At 43.5% G+C, this 20,497-nt stretch overlaps 1 protein-coding gene across 2 annotated transcripts in view; it reads left to right on the top strand.

Moving 5' to 3' along the window:
* LOC137369109 (solute carrier organic anion transporter family member 4C1-like) overlaps window positions 1-2,895 on the top strand; it is a 174,702-nt gene extending 171,807 nt beyond the window's left edge. For both annotated transcript variants that reach the window (XM_068029765.1, XM_068029764.1), the window contains one exon: window positions 545-2,895. In XM_068029765.1, the coding sequence (XP_067885866.1) occupies window positions 545-726 (182 nt within the window). In that variant the 3' untranslated portion in view covers window positions 727-2,895. The remainder of the gene's footprint in view (window positions 1-544) is intronic.
* Window positions 2,896-20,497: the final 17,602 nt, after the last annotated feature.

Below are 20,497 nucleotides of genomic sequence, written 5' to 3'. Positions count from 1 at the left end.
TTCCAAATGTTGGAGGGAGGAAGGGTCAAATATGCAAGGCAGGTATTCGGGGGGGAGAAGGGCAGGAATGTTGTGATATGCCATTGAGGGGGTGGGAGAATATATTGAAAGTTAATTTTATTCATTTTTGCAAACCTTTACTTTAACTGCCCCTTTAAATTTTAAATCTCCTTTGAGGGCTGTAAGCCCTTTAAAAATGACGTCAGCAGATGCGCATTGGCGCCAGATGCCATTGCTGGCGACGGCTTGCCCGCCCCCTCCACACATCATCGGGGGGGGGCAGCCGCGCGGCCATGCAAATGAGCTGCCCCCTTTGAAATCGCGGCAGCTCCACAACGTGGTCGCCATGCATGCGGGCCGCATTTTTTTACACCCACCGCCGAAATAGGCAGCTGAGTCTTAAAATGCAGCACTATGACTCTATTTACAGCACTAATTAGATAGCTGATTTAAAGAACCGGAACGGGCATGCTGAGCTAAATGGCCTTCTTCTGTGCTGTATGAATCTATGTCAACAGACTCTAAATCTGCATTTTGTTTCTAGGTGCATCATGCAAACTGATCTCCATTGTCACACTTACTGCAGCTTATTTCCTATATAGACCTCCACAGAATACTGAATTTACAGAACAGGTGGCTAATGGGCCACCTGATCTATGGGCAGACGAGGACCAGGACCAGGATTTCACTATGATTGATGGGGAAATCGCGTCTACCAGGCATTAAGGCAGTGTAACAATGAAAATATAACATACTGAGGGACATAAATTTCATTTTTTTCTTTCTGAAAAATGACAATGATTGCAAATTTCTGTGTTAGATGGCTTACACATGAAAATGTATGTCTATCAGTTAAAGCAATTTTATTGATTTTGATGTGAACTTGGCCAATTGTTCAGGTCTGATTGGGACCATCTTGTTTTCTAAGCGAGTCCCCATTATGATTTTATTGGCAAACACAAAAACTGCTATAAATTGGATTACAAAAAAGCCTCTGGAGATGGAAGCATGTGGAATGCACAATTTGCGACATTAGATGCTGGATGTGCTCTGTGGTTATCTACAGAGTAGTCCTCTTAATGTTTCATATATGAAATAGGTGGCATCTAGTCCCAATATGGGCATCCTACAAAACTAATAATGAATAAAATGCATATGTTAAATAAATTGTCACATGGAATATACCTAGGAGTCCTTCAACAAATTTAAAATATAGATCTAAGTATAGAAGTTGCACTTATCAATCTAAGTATTCACATTGTATTTCTGTTTCAAACGTGGCTTTTAAATCGCTATGAACCATGCTTGTCTCTGATAGCCAGTTTAAAAGTGCATTAATTAATTGTCTCTTACAGCCGATATACTTTTATAACTCAAGCTTGGCGATATTTAATTACCACTTCTTAGTTTACCTTACTTAATATTCTCCTGTATTCTTTTCAACTTTTGTGGTGCCTTGCCCTGCCCTTTCACAAAGCTGTCTTGGTAATATTTTTCTTTAATTGGCAAAACAGACCAAAGAAGCCCCAGATTTGATTTTCAAACTGTGCTCAATTGATCTCTGCTGGAGCACAGTAGGGGTGTTACACTTGGTATCAAGGTCCTTGGGTTGGTTGTCAGGGAGGGAAAAAAAGTTGTCCCAATCCTGACCATTATCTTGCCAGCCAGCAAGATGTTTGTTGAGAGGTTTTCTAAACTCACCTGTCTGCTCATAGGTGAAGAATGACCGACTTGGATAAGGTACTGGAGGGGCACCAGTACTTCTGGAGCTGTACCCTGGCTTGAGGTATATCCTTCACCAGAAGATGGGAGAAAGAATTAGAAAATAAGTTGGATTAGGTTAAATTTGCCTATAATGCTGACCATCTGATCCTGGGCAAGTTGCTTATGGACAGGTCTTGAATATTGGTCAAGCAATTTTAACCTGGAAGGGAGGCAGAATTGGAGGAAAAGTTGTCCTTGTTTTCTCTCACACACCTCCAAACAGCCATATGGGAGTGGTATTCATGGAAGGTCTGGGAGGAATCAGTTTCCCACACTGTCAGTTATAGTTGGCACAAAACTGGTAAGACCAAGAGTCAAAGGGAGTACACCCGAAAATAATATTAAACATGGGGATCTTTCAACATTCGGAATCTCCTTTAACTGGTGGAAATTGGGTTACAAAAAAGCCTCCTTTTACTTCTGTATATAAAAGCATGTGAAATGCATAAACTGCTATATTAGGTACTGGATGTGCTCTGTGGCTATGTACAGAGTAGTCCTATTATGTTTCATGTGTGAAATAGGTGGCATCTAGCCTCTATGTGGGCATTCTCCAAAACAGAGTTCAAGGCCACTCCAGAAGCATTTAATAGAAGGTGTACTTGTACCAGGCCAAGATGATCATTGCAGTTATTTTCTACTGCACAAAATGATGAGGAATCACCGCAACCATCAAATGTGTAGTTGTATGATTATTGAGTCGGGACTGTTACTTTTAAATTCCTGAACTGCCCGAATTAAACATCTTCAAATAGTGAGGAATGTCCTAGTCACCACACCAAATACACTTATGCATTAACTCAACCTAAATGTTCTTTAGCAAAATCTTTGAAAAGCAGCTACAGCTGAGTATACGATTGTTAGTTGTTTCTGTTTTCACTTCATGTATTCTTGAAATTAAAAAACAAAAGCATGTATATAATTTGTAAATATAACTATTCTGGTAAAATGTAAATGAAAGACTTTTGAATTATTTAAAATTGCTATTTGGGCATGATTTTTATGTTATGCTTCAGTTATACAGGGCATCGGTGAGACCACATCTCGAATATTGTTGAAAGATTTGTCAAAAGAAGTTTAAAGAATTTTTATAATTTGGTCATTGTGAACAATAAAAAATATTTATTGGTTTACGAGCACTTTGGAGTATTTTTGTATGTTTGAAGATCTGAGGAAGGGTCATCGACCTGAAACATTAACTCACGTTATGCACTCTTGACTGGAAGGCACCATGTCAGGAAAATAAATTTGTAAGATGATCCTTTTTATTGTAAGTACATGTTGTTATCTAATGTTCTGTCTGATTTGTTTTCCTTCTTTTTCCTCATCTCCTGAAGGTGCTGGGCTGTGGTTCAACAGGTTGTGGCAACCCACAGTACATTGTCTAAGGGAGGGGGTACAGTTGGATAGGTTGAGTGAGTGGGCAGAAATCTGTCAGATGGAGTATAATGTGGGAAAATGTGAAGTTGTTCACTTTAGCAGGAAGAATATAAAAGCAGAGTATTACTTAAATGGAGAACAACTGCAGAATTCCGAGGTGCAGAGGGATCTAGGTGTTCTAGTGCATGAGTCACAAAAAGTTAGTGTGCAAGTACAGCAAGTCATAAAGAAGGTTAATGGAATGCTATCCTTTATTACAAGAGGAATTGAAAATAAAAATAAGGATGTTATGCGTCGGTTATACAAGGCATTGGTGAGACCACATCTCAAATATTGTGTGCAGTTTTGGTCTCCTTATTTAAGGAAGGATGTAAATGCTTTGGAGGTGGTTCAGAGGAGGTTTACTAGATTGATACCTGGAATGAGTGGGTTGTCTTATGAGGAAAGGGTGGACAGACTAGGCTTGTTTTCACTGGAGTTTAGAAGAGTGAGAGGAGACTTGATTGAAGTATATAAGGTCCTGAATGGTCTTGATTACGTGGATGTGGAAAAGTATGTTTCCTCTGTGGGTGATTCCAGAACTAGGAGGCACTATTTTAAAATTAGAGGTTTCCCTTTTAGGACAGAAATGAGGAGAAATATTTTCTCTCAGAGGGTTGTGTGACTTTGGAACTCTCTACCTCAGAAGGTGGTGGAGATGGGGACATTGAATATTTTTAAGGCAGAGGTAGATATATTCTTGTTAACAAGGTGTTACGACCGACTGCTCCAGTGAAAGCCCCCAATCAAAATATACGATTCTGACTGTGGTGGGAGAAACGCAATGTTAATTCAATCCTGTCCCTCCACGGATCACCTAACATATCATTTTAAACTTTCCAAATTATAGAAAGACCCAGCCAAATTGTACCATCAATTAACCCTCGAATGAGGCTAACCAAACCAGGTGTCTTTAAATCAACAAATTAACTGTTTAATTAGAAAAACTAAATTCTTAAACACTTCTTTTGGGCCTCCTTATCTCGAGAGACAATGGATACGCGCCTGGAGGTGGTCAGTGGTTTGTGAAGCAGTGCCTGGAGTGGCTATAAAGGCCAATTCTGGAGTGACAGGCTCTTCCACAGGTGCTGCAGAGAAATTTGTTTGTCGGGGCTGTTGCACAGTTGGCTCTCCCCTTGCGCCTCTGTCTTTTTTCCTGCCAACTACTAAGTCTCTTCGACTCGCCACAATTTAGCCCTGTCTTTATGGCTGCCCGCCAGCTCTGGCGAACGCTGGCAACTGACTCCCACGATTTGTGATCAATGTCACACGATTTCATGTCACGTTTGCAGACGTCTTTATAGCGGAGACATGGACGGCCGGTGGGTCTGATACCAGTGGCGAGCTCGCTGTACAATGTATCTTTGGGGATCCTGCCATCTTCCATGCGGCTCACATGGCCAAGCCAAACACTATGAAGATATAAACAACATTTAAAATAGAAAAAATTAGAGTCCTTGCAAATTTATAAAACAATTGGAAGACTATGCTTGTAAATTTAAAATGGGTTAATTGGAACAACCTTAAAGCCGAAATGCTCTGGTGGAACTTGTTGCTGTAGTTTTAACATTTTAGAAAAGTGTATGCCTGTAAATGCATTAAAAAAAGTTAGTGGTTTTCCAAATTATTTTTTTTTACCTGTTGTAATGGAACACACATCAGGAATGACGTTTCATTCTGCCAGAGGTGTCATGATCCTGCAGTTTTTTTTTTTCGGGAATATGCGGTGTGCCATTAAGGCTTGCAAAGGATCAGTACTGCTTTAAGAACCAGCAAGCCTCAGAAGTTAAAGAAAATGCATTTTGGTTGCCATTGGATACAGCCATTTGGCGACTGCGATTCAAAGGGTGCATTCTCATTACCTTGGATACAGCCACTTGGACTGAACATCAAGCGATACATTTGTTACAATTCAATTTTGAACTGGCTTTTTAGCTGATGACAGTCTGTTCTAACAGAACACAGACAGACAGCTGTTGTTAGCACCTGAAAGAAGAGCTCTCAGCCATTTAAACTGAAGGAGGAGAATTTAATCTGTTTTTTTAATTCATTCATGGGATGTGGACATCGCTGGCTCGGCCAGCATTCATTGGCAATCCTTACTTGCCCTTGAGAAGGTGGTGCTGAGCTGCCTTCTTGAAACTTTGAGGTAGGTACACCCACAATGCTGTTAGGAAGGGAGTTCCAGGATTTTGACCCAGCAACAGTGAAGGAACAGCGATACAGTTCCAAGTCAGGATGGTGTGTGACTTGGAGGGGAAATTGCAGGTGGTGGTGTTCCCATGCATTTGCTGCCCTTGTCCTTCTAGGTGGTAGACGTCACAGGTTTGTAAGGTGCTGTCTAAGGAGCCTTGGTGCATTGCTGCTGTGCATCTTGTAGATGGTACACACTGCTGCCACTGTGCATCGGTGGTGGAGGGAGTGAATGTTTGTGGATGGGGTGCCAATCAAGCGAGCTGCTTTGTCCTGGATGGTTTTGAGCTTCTTGAGTGTTGCTGGAGCTGCACCCATCCAGGCAAGTGGAGAGTATTCCATCACACTCCTGACTTGTGCCTTGTAGATGGTGGACAGGCTTTGGGGAGTCAGGAGGTGAGTTATTCGCTGCTGGATTCCTAGCCTCTGACCTGCTCTTGTAGCCATGCTATTTATATGGCTACTCTAGTTCAGTTTCTGGTCAATGGTAGCCCCTAGGATGTTGATAGTAGGGGATTCAGCGATGGTAATGCCATTGAATGTCAAGGGGAGGTAGCACAGTGGCGCAGTGGTTAGCACCACAGCCTCACAGCTCCAGCAACCTGGGTTCGATTCTGGGTACTGTCTGTGCGGAGTTTGAAAGTTCTTCCTGTGACTGTGTGGGTTTTCGCCGGGTGCTCTGGTTTCCTCCCACAGCCAAAGACTTGCAGGTTGATAGGTAAATTGGCCATTATAAACTGCCCCTAATATAGGTAGGTGGTAGGGGAATTGAGGGAAGGTGGGGATGTGGTAGGAATATGGGATTAATGTAGGATTAGTATAAATGGATGATACAGACTTGGTGGGCCAAAGGGCCTGTTTCAGTGCTGTATCTATAAATAAAATAAAAGAAAGCTATAGCCTGGTCTGCTATACTCTCAGTCAGAGTCTTTTCCTCTGCACTAACTTAGCATACCCCAACATTTCCTATGGGTTTACCTCACAATTTCCAGCACTCTGAATGGAGATGACCCATTTTGTTGCAATGATAACACTTTGGCTTGCGAACCTCACTTCTACCCTCAGCAGCTTGTTTTCTGACCTGAAGAGGTGATCCTGGGGCATTCCCAGCTGTTCCTTCTTGTCCCTAGCTACTTGCCTTCCTTTCACTTTCCCACTTTCTATCTTTCTCAGGTTTATGGGGGTGACGGACGAAATAGGTTGGCTTATTCACAAGCAATCTCCGCTGCTTGCCTAGCTTTCAAAACTTTCAGGTTATCTATATGCGGTCTCACTACTGAAGGAATGGAGTTTTTAAACTCTTCTAAGAGAATCAATTCTCAAAGATTCCCATATGTGGTTTTTATCTTTAATGCCTATATCAAATGGTCAAAATTCATTTGCTTCACACTCTCAAATTCTAAATATGTCTGCCCAGTCAATTTCCGTAAGTTCCTAAACTTCTGACGGTAAGCTTCATGGACCAACTCATAGGCAGGGAGAATAGCCTTTTTTGCCATCTCATAATCTGCAGAAGCCTCTTCAGAAAGCATGGCATAAGTTTCATGAGCTCTGCCTACCAGCCTGCCCTGAATAAGCAATGTCCAGCTTTCTTTCGACCATTTCATCTGTTTGGCTATTTTTGCAAAAGATATGAAAAACTCAGACTTAGGAAGAACCTGTATAAATTTAAACAACTTCTCACTGGGTCCTGATCTAAACTCAGATTCTTCCTGACATGAATTTTCCCTGGATTCAAGACTAGCCTTTTGTCTTAGTTTCATCTCTTTTAACTTAAATTCCCTCTCTACTCTTTTACTTTCTCCTTGACATGCTCTCTCTTTCTCCCTTTCCTCTTTTTTCCAATTCAAGTTTTCTTAATCCTTTTTCTGCCTCAAGTTTTTTCATTTCTAACTGAATCCAAGCCAATACCACTGCATCACTCTCGTACCTACTACTTTCATGTCTCTCGTATTCCCTTTCAGGTTCCTTGTATTGCCCTTCGTCCGTACCAGCATCATCATCATCTTCTTCTCCTAATTCCAGATGTTCGGCTAATATGTCAATTATCTCTGCTTTTTTTGGCACCTGATTTCAATTCCAACCCCAATTTCACTGCCAATTCTTTTAATTTGTTCTTAGTTAAAGTTATCAAGTCACTCAGGGAAACATTTTGCTTTCCCAAAAGCTCTGCAACAACCACCAATGCCATACCCTACAGATTGGAGGGTAGGTAATGTAACCCCCACTATTTAAAAAGTGAGGTAGAGAGAAAGCAGGGAATTATAGACCAGTCAGCGTGATGTCAATAGTGGGGAAAATTCTAGAGTCCATTATCAAAGATTTTATAGCAGAGCACTTGGAGAACAGTGGTAGAATCAGACAGTCAGCATGGATTTACGAAAGGGAAATCATGCTTGACAAATCTACTAGAATTCTTTGAGGATGTAACTAGTAGAGTTGATGAGGGGGAGCCAGTGGATATGGTTTATTTGGACTTGCAGAAGGCTTTCGACAAAGTCCCACATAAGAGATTAGCATGTAAAATTAAAGCGCATGGGATTGAGGGTAGTGTATTGCGATGGATAGAAAATTGGTTGGCAGACAGGAAACAAAGAGTAGGAATAAATGGGTCTTTTTCCAAATGGCAGGCAGTGACTAGTGGGGTACCACAAGGATCAGTGCTAGGATCCCAGCTATTCACAATATATATTAATGATTTAGTTGAGGGAACTAAATGTAATATCTCCAAATCTGCAGATGACACAAAACTGGGTGGGAGGGTGAATTGTGAGCAGGATGCAGAGAGGCTGCAGAGTGATTTGGACAAGTTGAGTGAGTGGGCAAATTCATGGCAGATGCAGTATAATGTGGATAAATGTGAGGTTATCCACTTTGGTAGCAAAAACAGGAAGGCAGATTATTATCTGAATGGCTATAAACTGAGAAAGGGGAATATGCAACGAGACCTGGTTGTTCTCGTACACCCAGGTAAGCTTGCAGGTGCAACAGACAGTAGAAAAGGCAAATGGTATGTTGGCCTTCATGGCGAGAGGATTCGAAACAGGAGCAGGGATGTCTTGCTGCAATTATACAGGGCCTTGGTGAGGCCGCACCTGGAATATTGTGTGCAGTTTTGGTCTCCTTATCTGAGGAAGGATGTTCTTGCTATAGAGGGAGTGCAGCAAAGGTTTACCAGACTGATTCCTGGGATGGCGGGACTGACGTATGAGGAGAGATTGATTCGGTTAGGATTATATTTGTTGGAGTTCAGAAGAATGAGGGGGGAATCTCATAGAAACCTACAAAATTCTAACAGGACTTGACAGGGTAGATGCAGGAAGGATGTTCCTGATGGTGGGGGAGTCCAGAATCAGGGGTCATAGTCTAAGGATAAGGGGTAAACCTTTCAGGACTGAGATGAGGAGAAATTCCTTCACACAGAGAGTGACGAGCCTGTGGAATTTGCTGCCACAGAAAGCAGTTGAGGCCAAAACATTGTATGTTTTCAAGAAGGAGTTAGATATAGCTCTTGGGTTTAAAGGGATCAAAGGATATGGGGTGAAAACAGAAACAGGTTACTGAGTTGGATGATCAGCCATGATCATAATGAATGGCGGAGCAGCTCGAAGGGCCGAATGGCCTACTTCTGCTCCTATTTTCTATGTTTCTATGCTTCTAAGAATGGTATAGACTGTACCTTATTATACGAGGGACCTGGTTCCTTTAATTTCCTTGTAATTGGAGTTAGATTTAGATTCCAACAATAGAGTTTCCAATTGCTATGATCCCAGACGTGAGAGCAATTACTATGATGCCAAACGCAGGACCCCAATTTAAATGTTATTCCAGAGACGGGTAGTTACTATGATTCCAAATGTGAGCCCTCCAAATTAGTCTGATTCTCATCCCAGATGCAAGCCACCGAATTAAATATGATTCAGCTGCGAGCGAGCCCCCAATTAAGATATGATTCAAATCCAGAAACCCAATTAATATGTTATGACCAATCGCTCCAGTCAAAGCCCCCAATCAAAATATACGATTCTGACTTTGGTGGGAGGAACGCACTGTTAATTCAATCCTGTCCCTCCACAGATCACCTAACATATCATTTTAAACTTTCCAAATTAAAGAAAGACCCAGCCAAATTGTACCATCTATTAACCCCTGAATGAGGCTTACCAAACCAGGTGTCTTTAAATCAACAAAATAACTGTATAATTAGAAAAACTAAATTCCTAAACACTGTGAAGATACAAACATTTCAAATAGAAAAAACTACAGTCCATGCAAATTTATAGTCCAATATTTCTTGAAGTCCTCACAGCCGTCCGATGGGGGGAAAAAAGTTCTTCAACAGTAGAACAGTCCATTGTCTAATTCCAGCAGTAAGTGATGCTTTCCTTCTTCAGAGATGGGTTTTAACAATTAACAACCTCCAAACATTTTCAATAGAATCAATCTGACTTTCGAGTTTTTGAGGGATATAAAATTGTCACAGTATAACTTCCCTTCCTTCAGTTTAAATTATCAGAGATCTCTTTTTAGAATTTTGAGAGATGATAATAATTAAACAGACTAAATTCTCTTCCTTCAGTTTAAATGGCTGAGATCTATTCTTTCAGGGGCTAACAACAGCTATTTGTCTGCATTCTGTTCGAACAGACTGTCTTCAACTAAAAAGCCAGTTCAAAATTGAATTGTAACAAATGTATCGCTTGATGCTCAGTCCAAGTGGCTGTATCCAAGGTAACGAGAATGCACCCTTTGAATTGCAGTCTCCAAATGGATGTATCCAACAGCAACCAAAATGCATTTTCTCTAATTCCTGAGGATTGCTGGTTCTTAAAACAGTACTGATCCTTTGCAAACCTTAAAGGCACACCGCATATTCCCGAAAAAAACTACAGGATCATGACAAAGGGAATCAAAGTTTATCAGAGATAGATGGGACTGTGGAATTTGAGACACAAACAGAACAGCCATGATGTTATTGAATGGTGAAACAGGCTCGAGGGGACGAATAGCCTAGGTCTACACCTAATTCGTATGTTCGTGTGTATGTTCTTTAAGTGTGAATTTTACAAGTAAGTAGCAGAATATAGGAGTGTGAAATGTGGTTGATTTTTCTCTTCATTCCAACATTGATTGTCACAATCCCATCAACACCCCAGTTGAAGTCAGATAGCTCTTCAAAGGTTAAGTCTGGGCCTGCTTAGTCTGCGTAGCTTAGCGCCACACTATGCACTGTACTTTCCTACTGGGGGTAATTAGGGGTGGGTATACGATGCTTGTACTATTATTTAATGGTTTGAAGCAGCAGAATTAACTTCCCCATTTATTTATTGGTATATTTCCCTCTTTAACCCCCTGCCTCATTCTACAAACCATTTGCTGGTTAGCTGGATGTCATGGGACCTTCTCCTTCTTCACTGGCTGCTGGAAGATATGTGAGCTTAGAACTCTCCCCCTGCCTGTAAGAATATAAGAAAGCATAGATTAGGAACAGGACATTTTATATAACTGGCCCATGCCCATCAGAATTCCATGTGCAATCAACCTGATTATTTCTTCATGTCTCCATTGATATTCAGGCAAAACATCTTCACTATTTATCTCTGGCTGGTTGACTTCCATAGATGAGTCTTGCTTTGCCATAGCAACAGAGGAATGTGTGTTGTGAGGAAGATGCAAAGCGGCTTCATGGGGATTTAGACAGGCTTCGTGAGTGGGCAAGAATGTGGCAGATAGAATATAATGTGGAAAAATGTGAGGTTATCCATTTTGGTAGGTGGAACAGATGCGCAGAATATTTCTTAAATGGTAAGAGATTAGAAAGTGTAGATGTACAAAGGGACCTGGGTGTCCTTGTAAATAAGTCACTGAAAGCTAACATGCAGGTTCAGCAAGCAATTAAGAAGGCAAATGGTATGTAAGCTTTTATCACAAGAGGATTTGAGTACAGGAGTAGTGAAGTCTTGCTTCAATTGTGCAAAACCTTGGTTAGACCGCACTTGGAGTTCTGTGTGCAGTTTTGGTCCCCTTACCTTAGGTAGGATATTATTGCCATAGAGGGAGTGCAACGAAGGTTTACCAGACTTGTTCCTGCAACAGCAGGATTGTCCTATGAAGAGAGATTGGGGAAACTGGGCCTGTATTCTGAGTTTCAAAGAATGAGAGGTGATCACACTGAAACCTACAAAATACTTAAAGGGATAGACAGGGTAGATGTTTCCCCTGGTTGGGGAATCTTGAACCAGGGGACACAATTTCAAAGTAAGGGGGAAGCCTCTTAGGACAGAGATGAAGAGAAATTTCTTTACTCAAAGAGTTGTGAATCTTTGGAATTCTCTACCCCAGAAGGCTGTGGAAACTCAGTCATTGAGTATGGGCTGAATGGCCTACTCCTGCTCCTATGTTGCTATGCTGGCTGGCTGAACTCTCAACAGAGGGACTCTTAGCATGAAAGGCTAGCATGTGTTGCAGCTGGCCTCCAGCTCTTAAAGGCAGTCTACCCCTCGTAAGGAGGAAATACACTGAATGAAATTAGGTTGCTGCTGATTTTTATTTTTATTTATTTTATTTAGAGATACAGCACTGAAACAGGCCCTTCGGCCCACCAAGTCTGTGCCGACCAACAACCACCCATTTATACTAACCCTACATTAATCCCATATTTTCTACCACATCCCCACCATTCTCCTACCACTTACCTACACTAGAGGCAATTTACAATGGCCAATTTACCTATCAACCTGCAAATCTTTTGGAGGTGGGAGGAAACCGGAGCACCCGGCGGAAACCCACGCAGACACAGGGAGAACTTGCAAACTCCGCACATGCAGTACCCAGAACTGAACCCGGGTCGCTGGAGCTGTGAGGCTGCGGTGCTAACCACTGCGCCACTGTGCCGCCCTTACCAGATTACCAGTGCTGTAATTGGAAACAAAGGAAATGGAGCACCAGGGAAAAGAAAAGACAACCAGGTTTACTGATGCAGCACTGGAGACCATAGTCATGGAAGTGGACAGGAGCAGAGATGTCATGTTTCCGTGGGGCGCCAGGAGGCAGGAGGCGGCCAGAGTATTCTGGACCTGAGGACCTGGCAGCTGTGCCAGAAGAAGTTTAATGACCTCACACAGGTGGCCAAGGTTGGTAAATACATCTTCAAAGGATATCTCCTACTCACCACACCATCAAACTCTCAAGCTGCTCAATGCACCACAGCTCCATCACTCACCCATCAGCAGTCCCTAGCACTCAGGACTCAGGCCTAACATTCAGATACTGCACTCAATCTCACACACCTTCTACTGATGACAGCCTCACACTGACATCTCGCTACATCTACTGCTTCCAGCTGTTTGGCTATGGCAGAAACATCAACACAATCACTGAGATTCTTTCCTCTCTTGCAGGACAAGGTGGCACACAATAGAAGGGACCAAAGCAAACCTGTCAGGGGACAGGCACATCTTCATCCCAAGTCTGATGGAAAAGATGGTTTTCCCCATCACATGGCTGGCTGCGACAGAGCATATAGCATACGGCATTCAGAATGATGGGATGTTACTGCTTTATGCCCCTTCTCAGCTCCCACCTCACCGTCATCCTGCTATCTGGCATGAAATGCAAGCTGCAGACAGTCCGACCATGGACCTCTTGCTTTAAATCCTTGTCTTCTGATTTTCTACTTTCAGATACCCAAGAACTGCTGCCTGCCCAGCCACAGCTGCCTCAGGAGGAAGACTTTAGAGCATCACTGATGAAGAATCACCATTACTTGACCTGACAATAACAGCCACCAGCTCAGATATTAGCACTGTGCGAACCTTAGAGGCTAGTATAGAGTCAGGATCTGCTTGTGGTGAGTGACCGGGCATGAGTGGGCTGCAGCCAAACCAGGAAAAAAATGATAGTTCATGTGCCAGCTCATTGGAGGGTGAGATCACAGGCGAGCTCTGGTACAGGGGACTCAGATGAGCACTTTGATGGGGCGGCATACAGGAGAACATCGATGAGGCTGCTAGATGCTTGGTGCATTGGCAGGCCCGCTAGATAGTCTCCTGTAACTATCAAGGAGAGTGGAGGAGTCTGGCTCCTATATGGCAGAATTTATTGTGCAGAGCTTGGAAACCATCCTTTCCACCATAAAGTGATGGCCAATTCCATGACAGCACTTGTGGACCCAGCCATGATGCCACTGTCTCAGCTCCTGCTGCAGCACAGGCAGAAGCCACCCACCGTCTCAGTGCTGCAATAGAAACTCAGACGGAGGTCATGAGATCTATGCTTGCTGCCATACAGGCTCAGACTGCTGTTATCATGGTTGCAGATCTCAGCGCTCAATGGGGCATGCAGGCTTTCGTGACAGTCTGGCAATCTGTCCTCAAGCAGATTATGAGGATTGCTGATGTGCTGCTCTGGGGGAGTGGCAGTAGCACCATGGAGCACAAACCTGCTGACCTCTCTCAAGATGACAGCTTTCTTGCTCCCACCGCTGCCACACGACCAGTGCCTTGCTGTTGCCTCTCAGCCAGCCACTCCAGACTGCTGTGCCAGTGCAGAGTTGGTGCAGTATGAAGTAGGATCCCAAGGTCCAGAGCAGCTTGAGGGTGTCCTGCAAGGCCATCTGCAACCTTCCCCAGTGAAAGTGAGCACTGGAGTGGCACTGCATAGAAGCACTCGGCCAGGCAAAGGCACCAGCAAGACAGGCACTACCCCACCCCTTCTGATCTGACCCCTTGCCATGTATTCACTATACCGTCTGACCTTCCCCTCTCTGATGCTGAACGTTCTGTACTCAGCGAAGGACTCAGTTTTATCCCCTTACGCACCCACCTCTATGAATTTCGCGCTCAGCATGACGTTGAACTCTTCTTTCGTCGCCTTTGCCTCCAGGCTCACTTCTTTGACCAGGAGTCCTTCCCCCGACCAGCAGACCCATTCACCCGCCTCCAGCATTCTCCCTCTACCTGGACCCCTCCCTCTGGCCTCTTAACCGCTCTTGATCTTTTCGTTGAAAACTGTTGGTGAGACATCGGCCGTCTCAATTTCATCTCACTCACTCTAACCTGTCCCCCTCTGAACTTGTCGCACTCCGTTCTCACAGGTCTAACTCCAACATTGTCACCAAACCTGCAGACACGGGTGATGCTGTTGTTGTCTGGCCTACTGACCTCTACCTTGCAGCGGCTCAGCGCCAACTCTCAAACACTTCTTCCTACATGCCCCTGGACCATAACCCCACTACTGAACATCAAGCGACTGTCCACAGGACTCACTGACCTCATCTCCTCTGGAGATCTTCCCTCTACAGCTTCCAACCTCATAGTCCCGCAACCCCGGACAGTCCGCTTCTACCTCCTTCCCAAAATCCACAAAGAGGACTGACCCGCCAGACCCATTGTTTCAGCCTGTTCCTGCCCCACTTATCTTTTCTCCCTTGGTCCAGTCTCCTCCCACCTACAGCCGTGACTCTTCTGATGCCCTACGTCATTTTGACAATTTCCAGTTTCCTAGCCCCAACTGCCTCCTCTTCACTATGGACGTCCAATCTCTCTACACTTCCATCCCTCACCAGGACGGTTTGAGGGCTCTCCGCTTCTTCCTTGAACAGAGGCCCAACCAGTCCCCATCCACCACCACCCTCCTCTGCTTGGCTGAATTTGTTCTCACATTGAACAACTTCTCCTTCAACTCCATTCACTTCCTTCAAGTAAAAGGTTTTGCTATTGGTATCTGCATGGGTCCTAGTTATGCCTGTCTTTTTGTGGGATGTCGAACATTCCTTGTTCCAGTCCTACTCAGGTCCCCTCCCCCAAATCTTTTTCCGACACTTCCCTTCCCTTCCTCGACTTCTCTGTCTCCATCTCTGGGGATAGGCTGTCTACTAATATCCATTATAAGCCCACCGACTCCCACAGCTACCTCGACTACACTTCTTCACACTCTGCCTCCTGTAAGGACTCCATTCCATTCTCCCAGTTTCTCCATCTCTGACGCACCTGCTCTGATGATGCTACCTTCTACAACAGCGCTTCTGATATGTCTTCCTTTTTACTCAACCGAGGATTCCCCCCACTCTTGTTTACAGGGCCCTCAACCATGTCCAGCCCATTTCCCACACCTCTACCCTTACCCCTTCCCTTCCCTCCCAGAACCGCGACAGGGGTTGCCCTTGTCCTCACTTTCTACCTCACCAGCCTCCACATCCGAAAGATCATCCTCCGCCATTTCTGTCTCTTCCAGCATGATGCCACTACCAAAAGTATCTTCCCCTCCCTTCCCCTGTCAGCATTCCAAAGGGATCGTTCCATCTGTGACACCCTGGTCCACTCCTCCATTACCCCCACCACCTCGTCCCCTTCCCATGGCACCTTCCCCTGCAATCGCAGGAGGTGTAATACCTGCCCATTTACCTCCTCTCTCCTCACTATCCCAGGCCCCAAACACTCCTTTCAGGTGAAGCAGTGATTTACTTGTACTTCTTTCAATGTAGTATACTGTATTCGTTGCTCACAATATGAGCTCCTCTACATTGGGGAGACCAAACGCAGACTGGGTGACCGCTTTGCGGAACACCTCCGCTCAGTCCGAAAGCATGACCCTGAGCTTCCTGTTGCTTGCCATTTCAACACTCCCCCCTGCTCTCATGCCCACATCTCTGTCCTGGGATTGCTGCAGTGTTCCAGTGAACATCAGCGCAAGCTCGAGGAACAGCATCTCATTAGGCAACCTACAGCCTGCCGGACTGAACAGCGAGTTCAATAATTTCAGAGCATGACGGGCCTCCCTTTTTATTTTTATTTTTAGTTAATTTTTCTTTTTTATGTGTTTATTTTATTTTAGTTTGTTTTGTTTGTTTCTACTGTGCCTACCCACTGTTTTTTTCATGTTTGTGCTTGGGGCCAGGCTGTTCAGTTTTCTGTCAATTAACACGTTATCTGTATTAACACTTTGTCTTTCACCACAACATTAACATACCATTTGCCTTTGCTCCATAACATTCTGGTCAGTCATTCTCTGTAACCTTGTCCTATCAACACTTTCTCTTTTGTTATCTCTTGCCCCACACCCGCTTTACTTGCTTAAAACCTATTACATTTCTAGCTTCTGTCAGTTCTGATGAAGGGTCACTAACCTGAAACGTTAACTCTGCTTCTCTCTCCACAGATGCTGCCAGACCTGCTGAGTATTTCCAGCACTTCTTGTTCTTATTACTAAGGGAATGCACAAGGGTAAATAGTTAATATCTGCTTGTATAAGTGGATGATGATATGGAAAAATTACCTTTACAGCAAGATCTAGGCAGTGGGAGAGGAGAGCATTTAAAAAGTGCACCAGAACCTTGGAGATTCGGAGAGAAGCAGCAGGAGAGGAGAGCTTTTAAAAAGCGCGCCAGAACCTCTGAGATTCGGAGAGAAGCAGCGGGAGAGGAGCAGGAGGTTTGGAGGCAAATCATAAATTGAAAAGTGACGTCACAATTAACAGAGAGCGCGGGGAAACAGAAAGCAGGCCAGTTGAATATACTGGTAAGCTTTTAATTTAATCTAAGTTACTCAAATATAAAATAAGACTTGATCAATTCATTAGTATAAAATCAAAAAACTAAGGTGGATTTTATAATTTACCATATATATATATATAGAGAGAGAGAGACAGGAACCAGCAGGGAGGGTATTGGTTCAAATTAGGAGCTAGGTATTACAAAGTTTTTCAATTGTGATAGTGTAACAGTAAGTGTTATAATAAGAATATAAACACAGAGCAGGACTAGAAGTATTAATTACAATTAATTGTTTAAAGAGGTACTTTTAATTTAATTTAAATTAAACAAAGCATCAAGCATCCAAATATTTAACTTCCAAATTAATTAATTAAATAGAATACAGATGGCTGGGCAGGCGATGTGCTGCAGTTGTAGAATGTGGGAGCTGGTGGACGCTGGTGCAATCCATTGTGGCCACATTTGCAGCAAGCGTTGGCTACTCGAGGACCTCCGGCTCAGAGTTGATGAACTGGAGTCCGAGCTGCGGACACTGCGACACATCAGGGAGGGGGAGAGTTACTTGGACACTGTGTTTCAGGAGACAGTCACACCCCTTCAATTAATTACATCAAATTTGGACCGTGGTCAGGGACAGGAGGGTGTGACTACGAGTGAGGCAGGTATGGGGATCCAGAATTTAGCTTTGGAGGAGCTTATCCAATAGGTACGAGGTTCTGGCTCCCGGCCTGGACGAGGGCACAGACTGCAGAGAGGATAAACCAGCTGACCACAGCACCGTGGTTCAGAGCGCCATTCAAGAGGTGGGTGAAAAGAGAAATGTAGTAGAAATAGGGGATAGCATATTTAGGGGAATAGATACTGTTCGCTGCAGCAAAGACAGGGAGTCCCAAAGGATGTGTTGCCTATCTGGTGCCAAGGTTAAGGACATCTCTTCTGGGCCGGAGAGAAACTTGGAGTGGGAGGGGAAGGATCCAGTTGTCATGGTCCATTTAGGTACCAACGGCATAGGTAGGGCAAGGAAAGAGGTTCTGCTGAGGGACTATGAGCAGCTCAGGGCTAAATTAAAAAGCAGAACCTCAAAGATAATAATCTCCGTATTACTACCTGAGCCATATGCAAATTGATGTAGGGTAAATAAGATTAGAGAGGTAAACGTGTGGCTCAAAGACTTGGTGTGGGAGAAATGGGTTCTGATTCATGGGGCACTGGCACCAGTACCGGGGAAGGAGAGAGCTGTTCCGTTGGGACGGGCTCCATTTGAACCATGCTGGGACCAGTGTCCTGGCGAATCGTATAACTAGGGTTGTAGATAGGACTTTAAACCAATTCATGGGGGGGAGGGTTCAATTGAAGGGAAGTTTAAAAAAATCAAAAGGAAACGAGAGAGCAAAGGTGCAGGGTAGTGAAGAGGTGAATGATAATCAAAGTGTGACAGGAAGCGGCAGAAAATATAAGCAGAAGAATGTAGCAGAAATCAGAACCAGAATGAGTAATAATGGTAAAAAGTCAAAGCTTAAGGTTCTTTATCTGAATGCATGCAGCATTTGTAACAAGATAGATGAGTTGACACACAAATAGAAATAAATGAATATGACTTGATAGCTATTACAGAGACATCGTTGCAGGGTGATCAAGACTGGGAACTCAATCTTCAAGGGTATTCGACATTCCGGAAAAATAGGCAAAAAGGAAAAGGAGATGGGGTAGCTTTGTTAATAAAGGAAGGAATCAGTGCGGTGCTGAGTAGTGATATAGATGCAATAGATCGTGATGTGGAATCAGTTTGGGTGGAAATAAGGAATAGCAAGGGGAAGAAGTCACGGGTGGGAGTCGTTTATAGGCCCCTGAAGAGTTGCCTCACTGTAGGACAAAGTATAAATTGGGAAATAATGGAGGCGTGTAAGAAGGGCGCTACAATTGTCATGGGTGATTTTAATCTGCATATTGACTGGACAAATCAGATTGGCAAAGGTAACATGGAAGACGAATTTGTAGAGCGCATCAGGGATTGTTACTTAGAGCAATACATTGCAGAACCTACCCAGGAACAAGCTATTTTAGATCTAGTAATGTGTAATGAAGTAGGATTAATAAGGATATTGTAGTTAAGGATCCTCTAGGAGGTAGCGTTCACAACATGGTAGAATTTCAAATACAGTTTGAGGGCAAGCAGCTCAGGTCTCAAACCAGTGTCCTCACCTTAAACAAGGGCAATTACGGAGGTATGAAGAAAGAGTTGTCTAAAGCAGGCTGGGAAAATAGACTAAGGGGAAGGTCAGTGGATGAGCAGTGGCAGACATTTAACCAGATATTTCATAACACTCAGCAAAAATTTATCCTGGTCAAAAAGAAGGACTCGATGAGAAGGATGGTCAAAGAGAGTATCCAATCAAAAAGTAAGGCATACAAAGCAGCGAAAACTAGTGGTAGGCCAGAGGATTGGAAATTTTTTAGAAACCAGCAGCAGATGACTAAAGAGCTAATAAAGAGGGAGAAAATTGATTATGAAAGTAAATTGGCAAGAAATATAAAAACAAACACCAAGAGCTCCTACGGTTATATAAAAAAGAGTAGCTAAAGTGAGCATGGGACCCTTGGAGGATGCGAATGGAGAATTGATAACGGGGAACAGGGAAATGGCAGATAATTTGAATCAATATTTTACATCAGTCTTCACAGTGGAGGACACTATAAACATCCCATGGATATCAGATAGGTAAGGAGCTAATGGGAGGAAAGATCTTATAACAGTCTCGATCACAAGGGACCACGTATTTGACAAACTAATGGGACTAAAGGCAGACATGTCACCAGGACCTGATGGCCCACATCTAAGGGTTTTAAAGGAAGTGGCTGCAGAGATAGTGGAGGCATAGGTCGAAATATTCCAGAACTCACTGGATTCCAGGAGGAATACCGTGAGCTCCTATCTTGTGCAATAATCTTTTATGTGGCACCTTATCAAATGCCTTCTTGAAATCCAAATACACTACATCTACCAGTTCCCCTTTATCAACTATTGGAAAACTGCTCATGTGACGCCCCTGTTCAAGAAGGGAGGGAGACAAAAAGCAGGAAATTATAGGCCAGTCAGACTAACATCGGTCGTTGGGAAAATGCTAGAGTCCATTATTAAGGAAGAAATAGCAGGACATTTAGAAAAGCTTAACGTAATCAAACAGAGTCAACATGGTTTTGTGAAAGGGAAATCATATTTGACAAATTTGCTAGAGTTCTTTGTGGATATAACAAGCAGAGTTGATAAAGGGGAACCGGTGGATGTAGTGTATTTAGATTTCCAGAAGGCATTTGATAAGGTGCCACATAAAAGATTATTGTACAAAATAGGAGCTCATGGTATTGGGTGTAATGTATTAGCTTGGATTGAGGATTGGATAACTCACAGAAAACAGAGAGTCGGGATTAATGGGTCTTTTTCAGGTTGGAAAGACAGAACTAGTGGAGTGCCACAAGGATCAGTCCCAGGGCCTCAATTATTTACTATCTATATTAATGACTTGGAGGAGGGGGCAGAGTGTAATATATCCAAATTTGCTGATGATACAAAAATAGGCGGGAGGGCATGAGGACATAAGGAATCTGCAAGGGGATATAGATAGGTTGAGT

This window comes from Heterodontus francisci, chromosome 4 (assembly GCF_036365525.1).
Source record: "Heterodontus francisci isolate sHetFra1 chromosome 4, sHetFra1.hap1, whole genome shotgun sequence".
Lineage (NCBI taxonomy): Eukaryota > Metazoa > Chordata > Chondrichthyes > Heterodontiformes > Heterodontidae > Heterodontus > Heterodontus francisci.
Note: the sequence above shows the minus strand (reverse complement) of the source record. Positions and strands in the feature narration are given on the sequence as shown.